Source organism: Nesoenas mayeri (assembly GCF_963082525.1).
Source record: "Nesoenas mayeri genome assembly, chromosome: 2".
Lineage (NCBI taxonomy): Eukaryota > Metazoa > Chordata > Aves > Columbiformes > Columbidae > Nesoenas > Nesoenas mayeri.
In genome coordinates, this window is record NC_137543.1 from 155,634,543 (window position 1) to 155,648,546 (window position 14,004).

The following is a 14,004-nucleotide window of genomic DNA, read 5'->3' on the forward strand; positions in this document are numbered from 1 at the left end:
TGCTCTATTTTTAAAAAAGCGATGATAACATAATGTCGTAATAACTAAATCATAAAAGGAATGATTGGAAGTGTTTCAGCACTGTCCACTTTTCTTTGGGCATCCTTTTGTGTGATGTTTGTGTTACAACCTAAAAACCATTATTCAACTACAGCTGACCAGAAAAACTCATAAAACTGCATTAAATGTGCAGCCTGCTTGAATTAGGTCTTTTGTCAGAACACTGGCTAAATAAATTATAGCCTTAACTATTTCCTGACTATTTATGCTTTTGATCAGGCAGCTGTGGTGTAGCAAATGTAATGTTGCGTTGCTCTCTATCTTTAACTTGATTGTATAATTATAGTCTTTTTTGCATATATTTTTGGCATTTAGTAGCCTGTGAGGTATCCACCTGAGTGAATGAGATGGAGGAATAGAGTGTTTCTATTTTTTGCCAACTTCTATTTTTCAGAAATATCTGATTGTATCCTTTCCTAAATGAGAGGACTTTGATGTTCTTCAGAAACTTCTGATGGACTTTATAGTTGAATTTTCCCTACAATTTTGCATAATCAAGTAAGCTGTTGACATTTTTAACAGCACTTGTGTTTATTGCTGAGATAGAATTGAATAGGTCATGAAAAAAATGTTTAATAGTTATACTGCAAAAATAAAAAAACTGAGAAAGGTTATTTTTGTTTGTATATCTTGTTTTGTATATCTTTTTCTAATGGATTCTATAAAAAATTAGACTTTTTGTCAGTGACTTTGACAGTGAGAAGGTGCATATTTAATTTTGTTTTCTCCATTTTTATTTTTCAAAAATGTTTTTAAGCAAGATAACAAACCTTTTGGGGGGGTAACTCTTCAGTGAAACGGTGCTAATGGTGGCAGCATCCTAAAGAGTAGACTTTTAATTTCAGACTGTTACTTAGGGTAATTTTACAGTTGTTACATATATTAGACATTTGGGATTTGTTCTCTTACCAGATCATTCAAGCACACGGTGGGACGGTAGACCCAACCCTTACAAGCAGATGTACACATCTGCTTTGTGAAAGCCAAGTCAGTAACATGTATGCTCAGGTAAGCAAACTGGTGATGTCTATTCATGCATCCTTTCATTTTATTACTGGAAAGGGAGGGCTTTTCAATATGTACTTGATGCTCAGATTGTAAGTATAAAATTAAAGTTTTCCATAATGTGCTTTTTTAGGATTTGTGGTTTATGGTAAAACAAACTTTCATAGTGCATGTAGTAGATTTATTCCAGAGAACACTGAGAAAGATGCAATGAGAAGAAGGATCCTGAAAAAGTAGATAAAACCAAACAATTACAATGAACACTTTGTATTGTAGATAATGTTAAAAATAAATATGTATTTTGTAAGCTGTTCATGCTTGTGTTCCTAGGCTTTAAGAGAAAGGAAGAGATGTATTACAGCACATTGGCTGAACTCCATCTTGAAGAAGAAGAAAATGGTCCCACCTCATCGAGCCCTTCATTTTCCAGTAGCATTTCCACCAGGAGGAAAGCCATGCTCCCAACATGTAAGAAGAAAAAGCTGACTTGTAAAGAGTGCTTTCTTCATTACATGAGCAACATTAAAATACAGCTAGAAAGTGCTTACTCAAAGCAAAATACACATCTCTTTCATCTCAGAAGAAAAGCTTCTGTTACTTTTCAGGTCCTGTGTTGATGTGGTGGGATGCTACTGGGTGATTCAGTGTGTTGCAAGAGTTCAGAGGGCTGAGGAGTAACAAATACCTCTGTGAATTATTCTTTCAGAAACTGAGGTGCAAAGATTGCATGAAGTACACATAACAAGGTGACAGGAATCCGAGCTGTGCAGTTTATTACTAAGAGCACATCTAACAACATAACCCAATAGTTTGAGGGTATTTTTTGAGAGTTTTCTGGGTCAATACCTAGCAAATATCAGAAAAGGAAGCTTGAACTGTTAGTCAGAGAACTTGAACTGTTAGTCAGGTCACGGTTCCAGTAACCTGTGCAATGAGGAGCACTGGGGAAGTGGAATTTTGAGGGGTTGAAAGATAAATTTGCAAGTGAATCGGATACATCTTGAAACACACTCAGCAATATAAAGCAAGATGCCAAAGTATGTCTTGGCAGTGTATTTCTTTGTGATGTTGACCTCGCTACTAACCTTTTTTAAAAGACAAAAAGAAATATGGGCTTGGGAAAACTAGAATGTAACAACATACCTGTGAACACAGCAGTTAGTAGTAATTTTAATGTGTAATGTAATAAATGGAGTAGACTATCAATGACAGAATTGCTCTTACCTTTTCCTACATAAAAGGAGAAAATGGCAACAATGAAAACTTGGCAAGACTGAAGGAAGAGGTGGGATTACAGTTCACCACCTGTTATCATCTGGCACAGTTTATTTGGCTTCATGGCAGGGTAGAGCAGAGCGTTCAGGAGATGTTTGAAAGTAGAGTAGGGCATGTATAAATGTTTGTCTGTCTCCATGAATATAAAAGGCAGCAGAAGAAAGCAGTGAGACGTGTGAGAAGAAAACTAGCTGTGAGCTCTTTCATAGTAAAAGTGTACTCTTTGTAAATGAGAAAAAGCTGAATAGCACAATGAAAATGATTCTTCCTGAATAAGAACTGGTGCTAGAAACCTGAAAAATTTATGTATGAACAAATCACTTTTAAATTATACTTTGTTTCCTGCAGGCCATATTTTAATTAAGTGCCTATATGGCATAGTTATGGTACTGTATATTTTATTTTAATATAAAAAGAAACCAAACAGAAAAAATATTTTCAACAGGAGTGTTTTTAAATGCCATCTATATTCAGTTGTTTGTAATGCTCTCTTTCTACCTGTAGATAATCTCTGTGACAGGATTTGTTGACAGTGACAGAGATGACCTCAAACTAATGGCCTACCTGGCAGGTGCCAAATACACAGGCTACCTGTGCCGCAGCAATACTGTTCTGATCTGTAAAGAGTAAGTGCTTTATCTCTGTGGTTCTCACATTCTCAGTCACCTATTGCCAGTTAGCGCTTTTTTTAATGTCAGGTGCTAGTTATATCTCATTATAAGAATGTTAATTTTAGTCAATTCTGTGATGCGATGGCAATAAACTTAGTCATCTTGTTTCTTGAACTGAAGTACCACACGCTGTTACATGATAAATTTTGCCTTCTGAAGACAGGCAAAAACAAGTAATTTCTAATTTTGCCGTTTTACAGTGTTTTATAAGTGATGCTGACTGTTACATCATCTATAAGAAATATATATATGTTTTTGGTTTTTTTTTAATAATTTTTTTAAATGTTGTGGAGGGGAAAATTAAGTTAAATCCAAGTCTAACTTGTTTCCATTTGGGGCAGAAATTCTCCCTAAATTGCCTTGTTCTAGCATGTAAAGCAAAAATATTTTTTCAGAGTACCTACTTTGTCACAGTTAAAATAGATAACAGGCCACCCCAAAAGTACTGGTATTTTAGGTTTATTATTAGCAATTGCTATTTTATCTGTTTCATAAAAGTATGTATTTTTTGCTTTATCTCTGAACAATAAGGCCCAGTGGCTTGAAGTATGAGAAAGCTAAAGAATGGAGAATACCCTGTGTAAATGCACAGTGGCTCTGTGACATACTGCTAGGAAATTTTGAAGCTTTACGGCAGATACAGCACAGTCGATATACAGTTTTCAACCTTCAAGATCCACTTTCTCCTAGTCAACATCTGGTTCTAAACCTTCTGGGTAAGAGTTGCAGTCCTAAAATCCCGTGTTCTATAGCATTTGTGTATGTACCTGTTTAATCAATAGAAGCATGTTCCTTTCTGTTATAAATAACTTTACAATGGATTTATTCTTGTTTTGTTCATCCTTTCCTAGATGCTTGGAGAGTCCCATTAAAAGTGTCACCAGAACTTCTAATGGTATGTTGAATTATTGTATATTTACAGCCACTTTTATAAGGTTACTCTTCAGTGTTTTTAATGTGTGAGCACATGTGTGTATATGGTGTGAGCAATGTGCACAAGGGACTTAAACAGACCTTCTGGCTGTGCTTCCTACTAGTGGTCTCTCTTATTTTATTTTGAGAAATCTGAGAAATGGTCTTTTGCAGAACTAAGAAACTGCAGTGTGATATGCGAAATCAAGTTACTTTTGAGGCATCTTGGTCTAGTGCTTCACTCTTCAATTTTTGCATCAGACCTTTAGAAAGCACTTAGTATTTATTGAGTCAGTACCTAATACTATCTGAAAATCAGACCACACTAAGGCAGAGCACCTGAAATCAGTAAGAATTTTGTTAAGAGTATTCACTAAATTTTCAGTAGGAAAGATAATGTTAATTAGGGTTGGAACTACTTTGTACCATTTATTTGAAATATTCTAAGAAGTAGAACTATGAGCATGTATACCATGTATTTGATAGCTGAAAAATAAGTCATGCTTTAAAAAGTATAGTTGATAAGCCTGGAAATAACAGCAGTGTAAATGAACTACAATAAGGAAACAAAGAGAGCACCTTAAGAAAGATAACAAACATTTAGTTTTTGTCATGTAGTGTTTTCTGTGACACATATAAAACACAAGACACGTGTAACAGCTGGGGTGCAACTACAACTTCTGAACTGTTTCATTATTGTGAATATATAGAAAACTATTTCAGTTCTTGTATTTTAAATTCTTTTCCCATTTCAGATTTGTACTTGATAACTTTTCACAGTGTCTGTCTTGATGTAGGTATTAATAAATCCCAATTTGAGCTAGTGATCTTTCAATTAATTTGTACAACAGATGACTGCCAGATATTGTTCTGTATTGCAAAAAAGTTTTGCTCTGCCTCTTGTGTTCTGGATCACTTCTTTTCTGAAGAGTATACAAAACAATTAAGATAAGAGGAGCTTAGTAACTGTCATAACCTAATTTGTACTAATATATTAAATGGGGTCTGGGCACTATTTGGTGTTTTGATACCTTTCAGCTTTAGCAATAGCCATTACTATATCCTTGGCCATAAGATTGAAATGTTCTTCTTCTTACAGACCCCTGTGGAATTGTTTTGTTTATCCATAGGAATGTATTTATAGGAAATTAACTGCCTTTAAAAATTCATATACTTCATATTTTCCTGGAGAAGGATGTTTTCTACTAGTGGCAAAATAAAAAATCCTTGAAGAGATTCAGTGTGCATGATTAGTATATAAAATAGCTTTTAACTAACTCAGGTTTGGGTTTGCTACCACCGCCCTTTTTGTCCACACTGCAGTTGAGCTCATCCTTAAAATTGAGCATGTGCCTTCTTTGCATGACTCAGTCAGACAAGGTGGTGGTCCATGTTTTGTCTTATGTAGCAAATGGGGAGAACTTAGGGGTTAGAAAGCCTAATTTAGTACCTCCCTTTCTGTATTTAATATATGGGGACCCTTCTTGCCCATGTGAAGTGAGAATCTTGCAACTTAGATTGAAACGGACTTCTGGAGGTAATCCTGTTCAGCTCCCCTCAGGGTGTTCGTGTGTGAAGAATAGGATTTGGTAATAAAAAATGCCGGGCATGTGGAACTGTCAGACAAGGTACTTCAGTGCCATCACAGCAGGCATTTCTATTTGTCTTGGGATTTAAAGTATGAGGTCCTCTTTTGAGGACAGCTGTCTGTCAGACAGTGTTGATGCCATCTACCTTTTGCATTTTCATAGTTCAAATGTCTATCACAAAGTGAGTGCAGGCACTTTTCTTTCCAGCTGCTTTTATAGTGATTGTCTAGAATAAAAGTGCAGGGAACAAACCCCTGTGGCATGTTCCTCCCAATGGACCATCCTCATGACAAGGCTGGAATAATGCTGCCTATTTTTCTGCTTCTGTGCCTCTAACATATCTCAGGTGTAGATTTGAAGGTTGAAAAGGAAGAGATGTCACACGCTCCTGCAAGTGAGAGCTGTGGTTTCAAGTTATATAGGCCAAGGAGAGCCTCGAAGCCACATTTCTCTGCTCCTGGGCAGATGCTCTAGTGGCTGATCTCCACTAGTGAGGCAGGAGTGTCCATCCAGTGACTACCAGAGCATCACTGGAGCTTCTTTTTATGTCATTAGGGAACCTGAGTGTTTAAAACGCAGGTGCCAGTGTTTTCTGTTGATATTTAAGCACTTGGAAGGATATTTGAGTCTTCATACAAATGGACATGTTTTTCAGTCTCTTATTTGGTTATTTGGGATTTCCATTGATTATCAGCTTTATTTAAAGAAAAAAAAAGTCCTGCAATATTTTATTTGGTGTTCACATAAATGATTATATAACTTTACAGAGAAGCTTTGGTTAATGCTCAGCTTTGCTCTTAAGTCAGTTGTCTAAGCAGTAGATCCACCAGTATGCATCCTGTAGTATGTCTTTTTCATTTGTGTTTAATTTTCTTTACTATAGTCTCAGAATATCCATATGTAGTTGTTGTCTTTCAGAATAAAAGTTGCTTTCCCTGCTCAATTCAGATGTAAACATGTAGATGATCTAATTTCAGGGTGTGAGGTTGCCTTTGAAACCAAAGCAAAATGAATCCAGTCTTCAGCCATCTTCCAAAAGAGCAAGGTAAGACCAGCGAGCAATATGTACCAGTAGTTCTTTACTTTTATACAGAAAAATGATGGAACCTCTGCCCTGTGAACTGAAATAACTAGCAATGTTTTTTGCATGTTGCTAGCTACTCAACTGGCAGGAATAAAAGGATAACTAGACAGTGAAGTAGTCGGAGAATTGGGAGAGAACAGAAACAGGAGAATGTGTCCTGTTCTCAGCACAGAATTTTTTTCTTCAGAAGATTGATCCTACCTAATTCTCATTCACCTGAGTACTTCCATTGGTAAAAATTGCAAGAGTGTACTTGTCTAGTTTTAAAATAATAATAACACAACTTTGGTTTCAGAATTCACATTCTGCTGTATTTCATGTATTTTGCAGGATTGAAGACCTACCACCACCTACTAAAAAACTCACCCCAGAATTGACGCCGATGGTGCTTTTCACAGGATTTGAACCTATGCAAGTTCAACAGTACATTAAGGTGGCTTTCAGGCTTATTTCTTGTGAACTACATTGAAACGTCTGATAATGTTTTCTTGATGTGGAATTTTTGCTATCTAAGACTAGTGGATAAAAAGCTATACTTACTGGGGCTGAGGTTAGAGTGTAGATTTATGTGAAATAAGTTTCTTTCCATACAAATATTTAAAAAGCAAGAAGGCCCTTTCCACATTTGTTTTCAAATTGGCAAATTTCGTGACCAAATTAAGGTGAGAAAAGTAGTGATGGTTGTACTGATAAGACCCAAGATTCTTTTCTTGTAATTGCTGTCTGTGATGCCAAATGCTTCAAAGAAAGCTGATGACAAAGCTTATGGCAGGTGTGAGATAATAAGTTTACATCCAAACGTATTGGTGGGTTTTTTATTTGTTCATACAAAATGCTTGTCAAAGAAAATCAGAAATCCACGGCATTTAACACTAAAGCTGTCCAAATATTTTTTCAATTCTTTAAATTTTTATGAGAAGGAAGCATTCTTTATTTGTACCTAACACCTGTGGTAATTTGATATGCCTCACCAGTTGATTAGTTGTATTGCTAATCCCTTCAGATAATGATTTCTGTTTTAACTGACAAGATAGTAACTGTCCTGAGTTAGTTTGGTAGCTTAAACCAAGGAAAAAAGGCTAGTTGCTCAGTATCATGACAAATACTTGTGGAACTAGTGCATTTAGAGCATACATGTTTTTCATGAGATGCTTGTATTTCTGAAGAAAAAACTAGCAAAATTAAGTTTACTGTAGCTGCAGTGTATACTATACCTTCCATAGAAAAGAGCAAAATTATCAAGTTTTCTGCTTAATATAATATAATAAATATAATAGCATGTTTCACTTAAAAAAAAATTGTAATTTGTATCTTGGTTATTTCCTTACTTAAAAAAACTCCGTAACCCAAAAAACCGCAGAAGTGAATATGTCTCTCAGTCTTGCAAGATGAAATGTATGTCTGGAAATACCTGGATTTTCAATGGCTGTAAATTCTGTCAAAATTAATCAGCTTTAGGAATGGCTGTAATACAGAAATCTCCTATGTTTACTGTTTCATTTGGAGCTTGGTTTTATTAGATGCTGATGTTATGGTTCTTAATTTTTTTCCTCCAGTTTTTAAAGGGCTGTTCATTTTGATTTGTGTTTTATACCTCCAGAAACTGTATATCCTTGGAGGTGAAGTGGCAGAATCTGCCCAGAAATGCACCCATCTCATTGCCAGTAAAGTGACCCGAACTGTCAAGTTCCTGACAGCAATTTCTGTAGTCAAGCACATAGTAACTCCAGAGTGGTTAGAAGAGTGTTTCAAATGCCAGAAGTTTGTTGGTAAGTTAAACTAATACCACTTGTATAGTAAACATAAGTTTTATTGATGTAAGTATGCAAAGATGGCACACTTATTTAAATACACTTCCTTTTGACTTTTGACTTTAGTGTCTCTTGCCAGTTTTCTAACAAGTTCATTTTAAAAGCAGAGATTTTAAGTCTAAAGCAAATCTGACAAGCATAGTTCAGAACTTATGTTTAAACAATTATATTGGCAGTATTTCACTTGAGGTGGGAAGTTATGTGGTATCGTTAAATAAAACTGTCATCAGAAGAAATTATGGGAGTTTTTTTATTAAGTTCACTTTCAACAGCACATTTTGTCTCATTTACTTTTCATCTGATTTAATACAGTTTCTTTGCATTAAGTTGAATTTAAAAAATACTTTAAAAGTTTGCTTTAGGGTGATTAAATGATTGGATGTAGTTAAGCGTTGTATTTTCTTCTTGCATATACATTTGCAGATTTTTACCTACGATTACTTTACATACAAAAATACATACAAAAATGCATTTAAAATAATCATAGTTAATTAGACTAGTACCGTAACTGGATTGGAAGATATCAACGTTGTATTTCCACTGCTTTTCCGTTGACAACTGAAAATACCAAAATTGATGGTTTTGGTCTGTTTGACAAGGATGTCGGATCTGAAGAATATCTTAAAGGCTGATTATTTGGTTTATAATTGGTTTATATGTTTTGTTTGTAAGGAGCAAATATATAACGTTGCTGCCTAACCATCACACAAACTTAAATCTATGGATAATTAACCAATAAACCAATAAACATTTTTATAAATCTGCAGAAGGCAACTTGCTTGGTTCAGCATCAGTGAACTGAGAAATCAATCCGTTCGAAAGCTATTAGAAGATAAAGAAAGTCTGGGGATTTAGAAGGATAACTGTTTTGATCTAGTACTTGAAGTACTTTACTTGTCTACTGAAATTTTGTTAATTTATAGCAAGTGGGCTGCCTTCACTTTTCTACCTATAACTATGATGGAAAATATGACAATTGTTTGGAAAAATTGTCGTACTGATTGTCTTATGGAAGAATAGTAACACCATCTCTTGCAGGTTGTCAGAATTTATTCTCCATATAAAATTTGTTCTTTAATATCAGATATTTTAAATCTGATTTAGAAATATGTTTTACATGAAAAATCAGCTGAATAACAGGCCAAGGGAAACAGATGGGAAAGTTGCTCTGTTAAGGCTGCTTGAGAAGTCAGAGACAGTTTCTGGGCTCCCATAGGTTGTCACAGTGATTTGAACTTAATAATTCTGCTCATTTTTTGTACAAAAACAAAAAATACAAGTTTGAAAGTTCCTCCAATAAGTTAGAAAAAGGGACTTTGTAGGAGAGTGGTTGTTGCTAGATACACAAGTGTAAAATACACACACAGTTTTTTATTCTCCAAGTAATTTTGTGTCATCCTTGTAAGAAGCCTAATAAAAGGGGCTATTATAATCATGTTAAAATCAGCAGGTATTTACCATTTAGCATCACGTATCATCAGCATTTTCTGATCAGATTACATCCTGGGTTATGTGGATGTTTTTGTGTTCTGTGTGTTACACTATTGGTCTTTTCTTTTCCAGATGAGCAGAACTTTGTGCTCAGAGATGCTGAAGCTGAGGTGCTTTTCTGCTTTAGTTTGGAGGAGTCTCTGAAGAGAGCACAAGTAGCTCCATTGTTCAAGGTATGCAGTATAAAATGGCATTTCAATACTTGGAGCTTTTCAACCTAATTTTTTCAGCGTTGAGACCACAGGTTTTATAGCCAAGGGCAATAAAAGAGACTAGCAGATAAAGTAAAGCATTTGTTATAAACTTTATTTTTTACTTTGTGCCTATTTCCTGCATGAGCATCGTTGCGGTGGATCTAAGCCCTCTGAGTGACCGGATCCTGCAGATGTGAACAAAACATACTCATTGTATACTCAGTATAGCAAACAGTATTTGTTCCTTTACAAAATCTAGAATGTTGCTCTGTTACTTGTAAAAAGCCACTTATGGAAGGGACTTTCTCACTCTCTGTGTGTCTCTCCCCCTCTCTCTCCCTTTCTCTTTCTTTTTCTGTCTCTCACTCGCCTGGTAGTCAACCCACTTGCCCATAAAAATGAGTCTGAGACTGAGTTTGCACTTCAGCCTCGGGGAGTTCTAGTCTGATTCTCCTTGAAGGCTGCACTTACCACCAGGCTGTTTGCCAGATGGTTTTTGTGCCTCCGGTTAAAATTATGTTACAGTGCAGAGAGGTATCTGAAGATCCAAGTTTTGCTAGAGATTCTTTAGCCTAACTGAATTTGAGACTCTCTGTTGAGGCTAAGCACCAAAAAGGGTATTTTTACAAGTTGTGATGAATAAGTATCTAGGTCTTTTAAGTCTAAATACTACATTTCACTCAGTTCTGCAGTCTAAATAGCAAGGTTTTTTTTTTCATTCCTAGCCGGTAGACAAAGACAATCTGCATTGTGATTTGATCACCTGTATCAGGCTCAGTCAAGTAGTAGGGTAATTTTTGTCAGTAATAAATTGGCTATGAACTAAAAGCTGAAAGTTCTTTTGGAACACTTGAGACTTCCCTGTGCTTAAAGAGGCAAAGAGCACTGTTTTTTTTACACATCTTGGGTGGGTTTTTTTAACTGTGGTTTAGCCCGTGTTCACTTGAAGTTTTCCTGGTTGTTATTTTACAGGTGTTGAAATAAGCACACCTAAAACGTTCAAATTGATCACAATTTATAAAATTTATCAAAATTGTGGTGTTTCCCCTCCAGAGAAACATCAGTGATAATTGAGGACAACTCATCAGCTGATGAATTTGTTGCCATCAGCTGCGACACCTAATACCAGCTTACAAAGCCTGCCCCATGATTGTGTAAGAGCAGAGTTACATGATAATAAAACCTAGTGCATTGCAGAAATCAATTAACCAAATTATGTTATTTACTTATTCATTCTTTTCTTTTTTTTAGGGAAAATATTTTTATATTACACCTGGAATTTGTCCCAGTCTTTCCACCATGAAAGCTATTGTGGAATGCGCAGGAGGAAAAGTATTATCTAAGCAACCTTCTTTTCGAAAACTCATGGAACACAAGCAGAACAAAGTGTGTAGAGTGTTGCTTTCTAAAATTTACTGTTAATACCTTACTGTGTTATTCTGAGCTTATGATTTTTTTTTTTGTTTAGAGTTTGCCGGAGATAATCTTGATTTCCTGTGAAAATGACCTTCATTTATGTCGAGAGTATTTTGCGAGAGGCATAGGTATGTAGAAGCTATCAATGTAATTTTGATTATTTTTAAAAATTATTATAGTTTTATTATTTATATTTAAATTATTATAGTTTTACCAGTACAGACATCTTTAGAAGCTTTCAGATAATAATAGGAGGAATACATAGTCTGTCATTCAAACCATGGAGAAATCTGAGCTGGTTGTTTTCTAGGTATTTCTAATAGAGATATTTTATAGCCAGCTCATCATAAATCTCTGGAAGGGCAGGTTGGCACTTGGGGCTTCCATCCTGCCTGAGGCAAGATTACTCTTTCAAGTTAGCTAAAGATTTGGGGGTTTAACGTCTCCATTTTTACTTGTATGTAGAACCCAAGACATGGAGGATTTATTAACAGTAGGGCAGTGGTAGTGGTGGGGCAATACTCCCTTGCACCTGTGTGTGAAGAGCAGAAAGGTGCAGAACAGCCCCTCCTGCACTTGCAGAATGAGGAAAAATGTCTTTGTAGCATGTAAACTGTATTAATGGTTTTTATATTTCTAGATGTCCACAATGCTGAGTTTGTCCTGACTGGAGTACTTACTCAAACACTGGATTATGAATCATATCCTTTTTGTGTAAAGGCTGGCTGCTTCTTAGGGAATTGTGATTTACCAAAAGTTTTTCTTAATTAGGAACTGATAATTTATATTTTTAGGATGTTTAATATTTACTCGATAGGATGGTAATTTAATACTAGCTTAAGTTCAAAGTGGAATTTTTCATAGGAAATACTTGAGGGAGGTAGGATTGTCAGAAAGTAATAGAATATCAAGCAGCAGGAAAAAACCATCTTGTCACTAAGAGAAATGTTTGTCATGAGTTACTTGCAGTTGAAGAAAATAGCTTTTTACTGAAGAAAATTACAAACCCTGTTTGATAAATGCAGTGGAGGGACCAATAAGGGTTCTTGGTGCATATTTTTGATATAAGTTCTATTTTACAGTCATTTCTTGAAGTTGTTCTTTCTTAACAAACATACATATAAATTTACTTGATGGATAGTAAAATGCCTTACTGCTTCGGAGTCCTTGGAGCATTAAATCTAGCTGTTCAGCCATTGTACAAAGCAACTAAAACTTCCTGTGGATGCTGTTTTCCAGCTGTTTTCCTGGGGATGATGAGCAGTTTAAAGCAGGAAAGCAAAAATAAACTGCATCTTTTTTAGGATGTGTAATTTTATTATGCTGAAACATAATTTACTATGTTTTGTATTATACTACCGTTTTAAAAGAGCCCACTTTAGGTATCATGATTAGCCTGTTTTTAGACATTTTAACGTAAATGATGGTACTTCAGCCAAAAGTGTAATTTGGATGTAAAAAATAAAAGGGCTTGCTATCTATTAAATTATGGATGTTGAAGATGAAAATGTTTTGTACTTTATTTTTATTTCTTATACTCTATTTTCTTTTATATTGATATTTTGCCCACATTTTAAATAAATGTACTTTTAAATGTTTTACTCTATATTTTAGTGGTGGTTCATTTTTTTGAATACTGTGCAGCAGTGGCACTCTGGTAAGAGTAAATTACTCAGATCTTTTTTCCAAGCAATGTAAAATTATTTTAAGCTTATTTTACCAGGTATGTTTTAATATATGAGATCCCAGTGCTTTAAAGGGAAATCGTTGCAAATGCCTATGTGTTTTTACTGAAACGAAGCAGCTTGAAGGAAGGAGGAATAATAACCCTGCATATTACGCTGTTGTGATAACTTTTGTTTGTATAGTGAGTTTTACTAAATAAATATTAAAAACAGTCTCCTAAGTTGTATTTCTTAATACACACACAGTTCTAATAGTCTGACTTTACCATTTTTGTCAGTTTAGATTCTAGTAGATGGAAAAATCCTAAAAATCAGGTATTGTTTGATCAGCCATTAGATTCTGGTGCGGGAGTGCAGATACTTGTGTGTATGGCATGGAGTATATTACAGCACATTGTGAACCATTCACAGAACAAAATGCAGGATAAAAAATACTTTAAACAATAGCTATGCTTTAAACAACACTATTTTTTTCAAGCATTTTGTATTTTTATGCAGAACCATTTTGCAGGGAATTTTTTACAAATACAGTAGTAACTGAAATAAACTATGTTTAGCTTATGCAAAGCTTTCTGCAGAGAAATTACTGATTTAAAATCTCTCTTTTGTATTATGGCTTAAAATGTAAACCCACCTGCTATCTGAGCGCTGTTGCCTTTCTCCCCATGTCTCTGTTCAGCAAAGTGTTGAAGTGAATGACAAATCCAAGCTGGAAGAACATGGTGGGAGTAAATTTCCAGACAACTTAAGACCCCAGAGGTCAGTCCTGTACCTGGTGCCGCCTCTGGGTTCCTCAGCCGTCCTGATTTAT

The 14,004-nt window shown here is 35.2% G+C and overlaps 1 protein-coding gene across 4 annotated transcripts in view; it reads left to right on the top strand.

Annotated features, from left to right (window-relative positions):
• Positions 1–13,388, top strand: part of PAXIP1 (PAX interacting protein 1) — a gene marked incomplete at its 3' end in the record, with an annotated part of 35,979 nt that extends 22,591 nt beyond the window's left edge. For 2 of the 4 annotated variants that reach the window (XM_080339812.1, XM_080339813.1), the window contains 13 exons: positions 973–1,068; positions 1,396–1,533; positions 2,845–2,966; positions 3,543–3,727; positions 3,863–3,906; positions 6,490–6,557; positions 6,927–7,029; positions 8,197–8,365; positions 9,971–10,071; positions 11,344–11,478; positions 11,561–11,636; positions 12,149–12,208; positions 12,626–13,388. In XM_080339812.1, coding sequence (XP_080195938.1) covers positions 973–1,068; positions 1,396–1,533; positions 2,845–2,966; positions 3,543–3,727; positions 3,863–3,906; positions 6,490–6,557; positions 6,927–7,029; positions 8,197–8,365; positions 9,971–10,071; positions 11,344–11,478; positions 11,561–11,636; positions 12,149–12,208; positions 12,626–12,642 — 1,314 coding nt within the window. Of the gene's footprint in view, positions 1–972; positions 1,069–1,395; positions 1,534–2,844; positions 2,967–3,542; positions 3,728–3,862; positions 3,907–6,489; positions 6,558–6,669; positions 6,733–6,926; positions 7,030–8,196; positions 8,366–9,970; positions 10,072–11,343; positions 11,479–11,560; positions 11,637–12,148; positions 12,280–12,625 lie in introns of those variants that run through there. The other 2 variants (XM_080339811.1, XM_080339814.1) reach the window with 2 other exon arrangements.
• Positions 13,389–14,004: the final 616 nt, after the last annotated feature.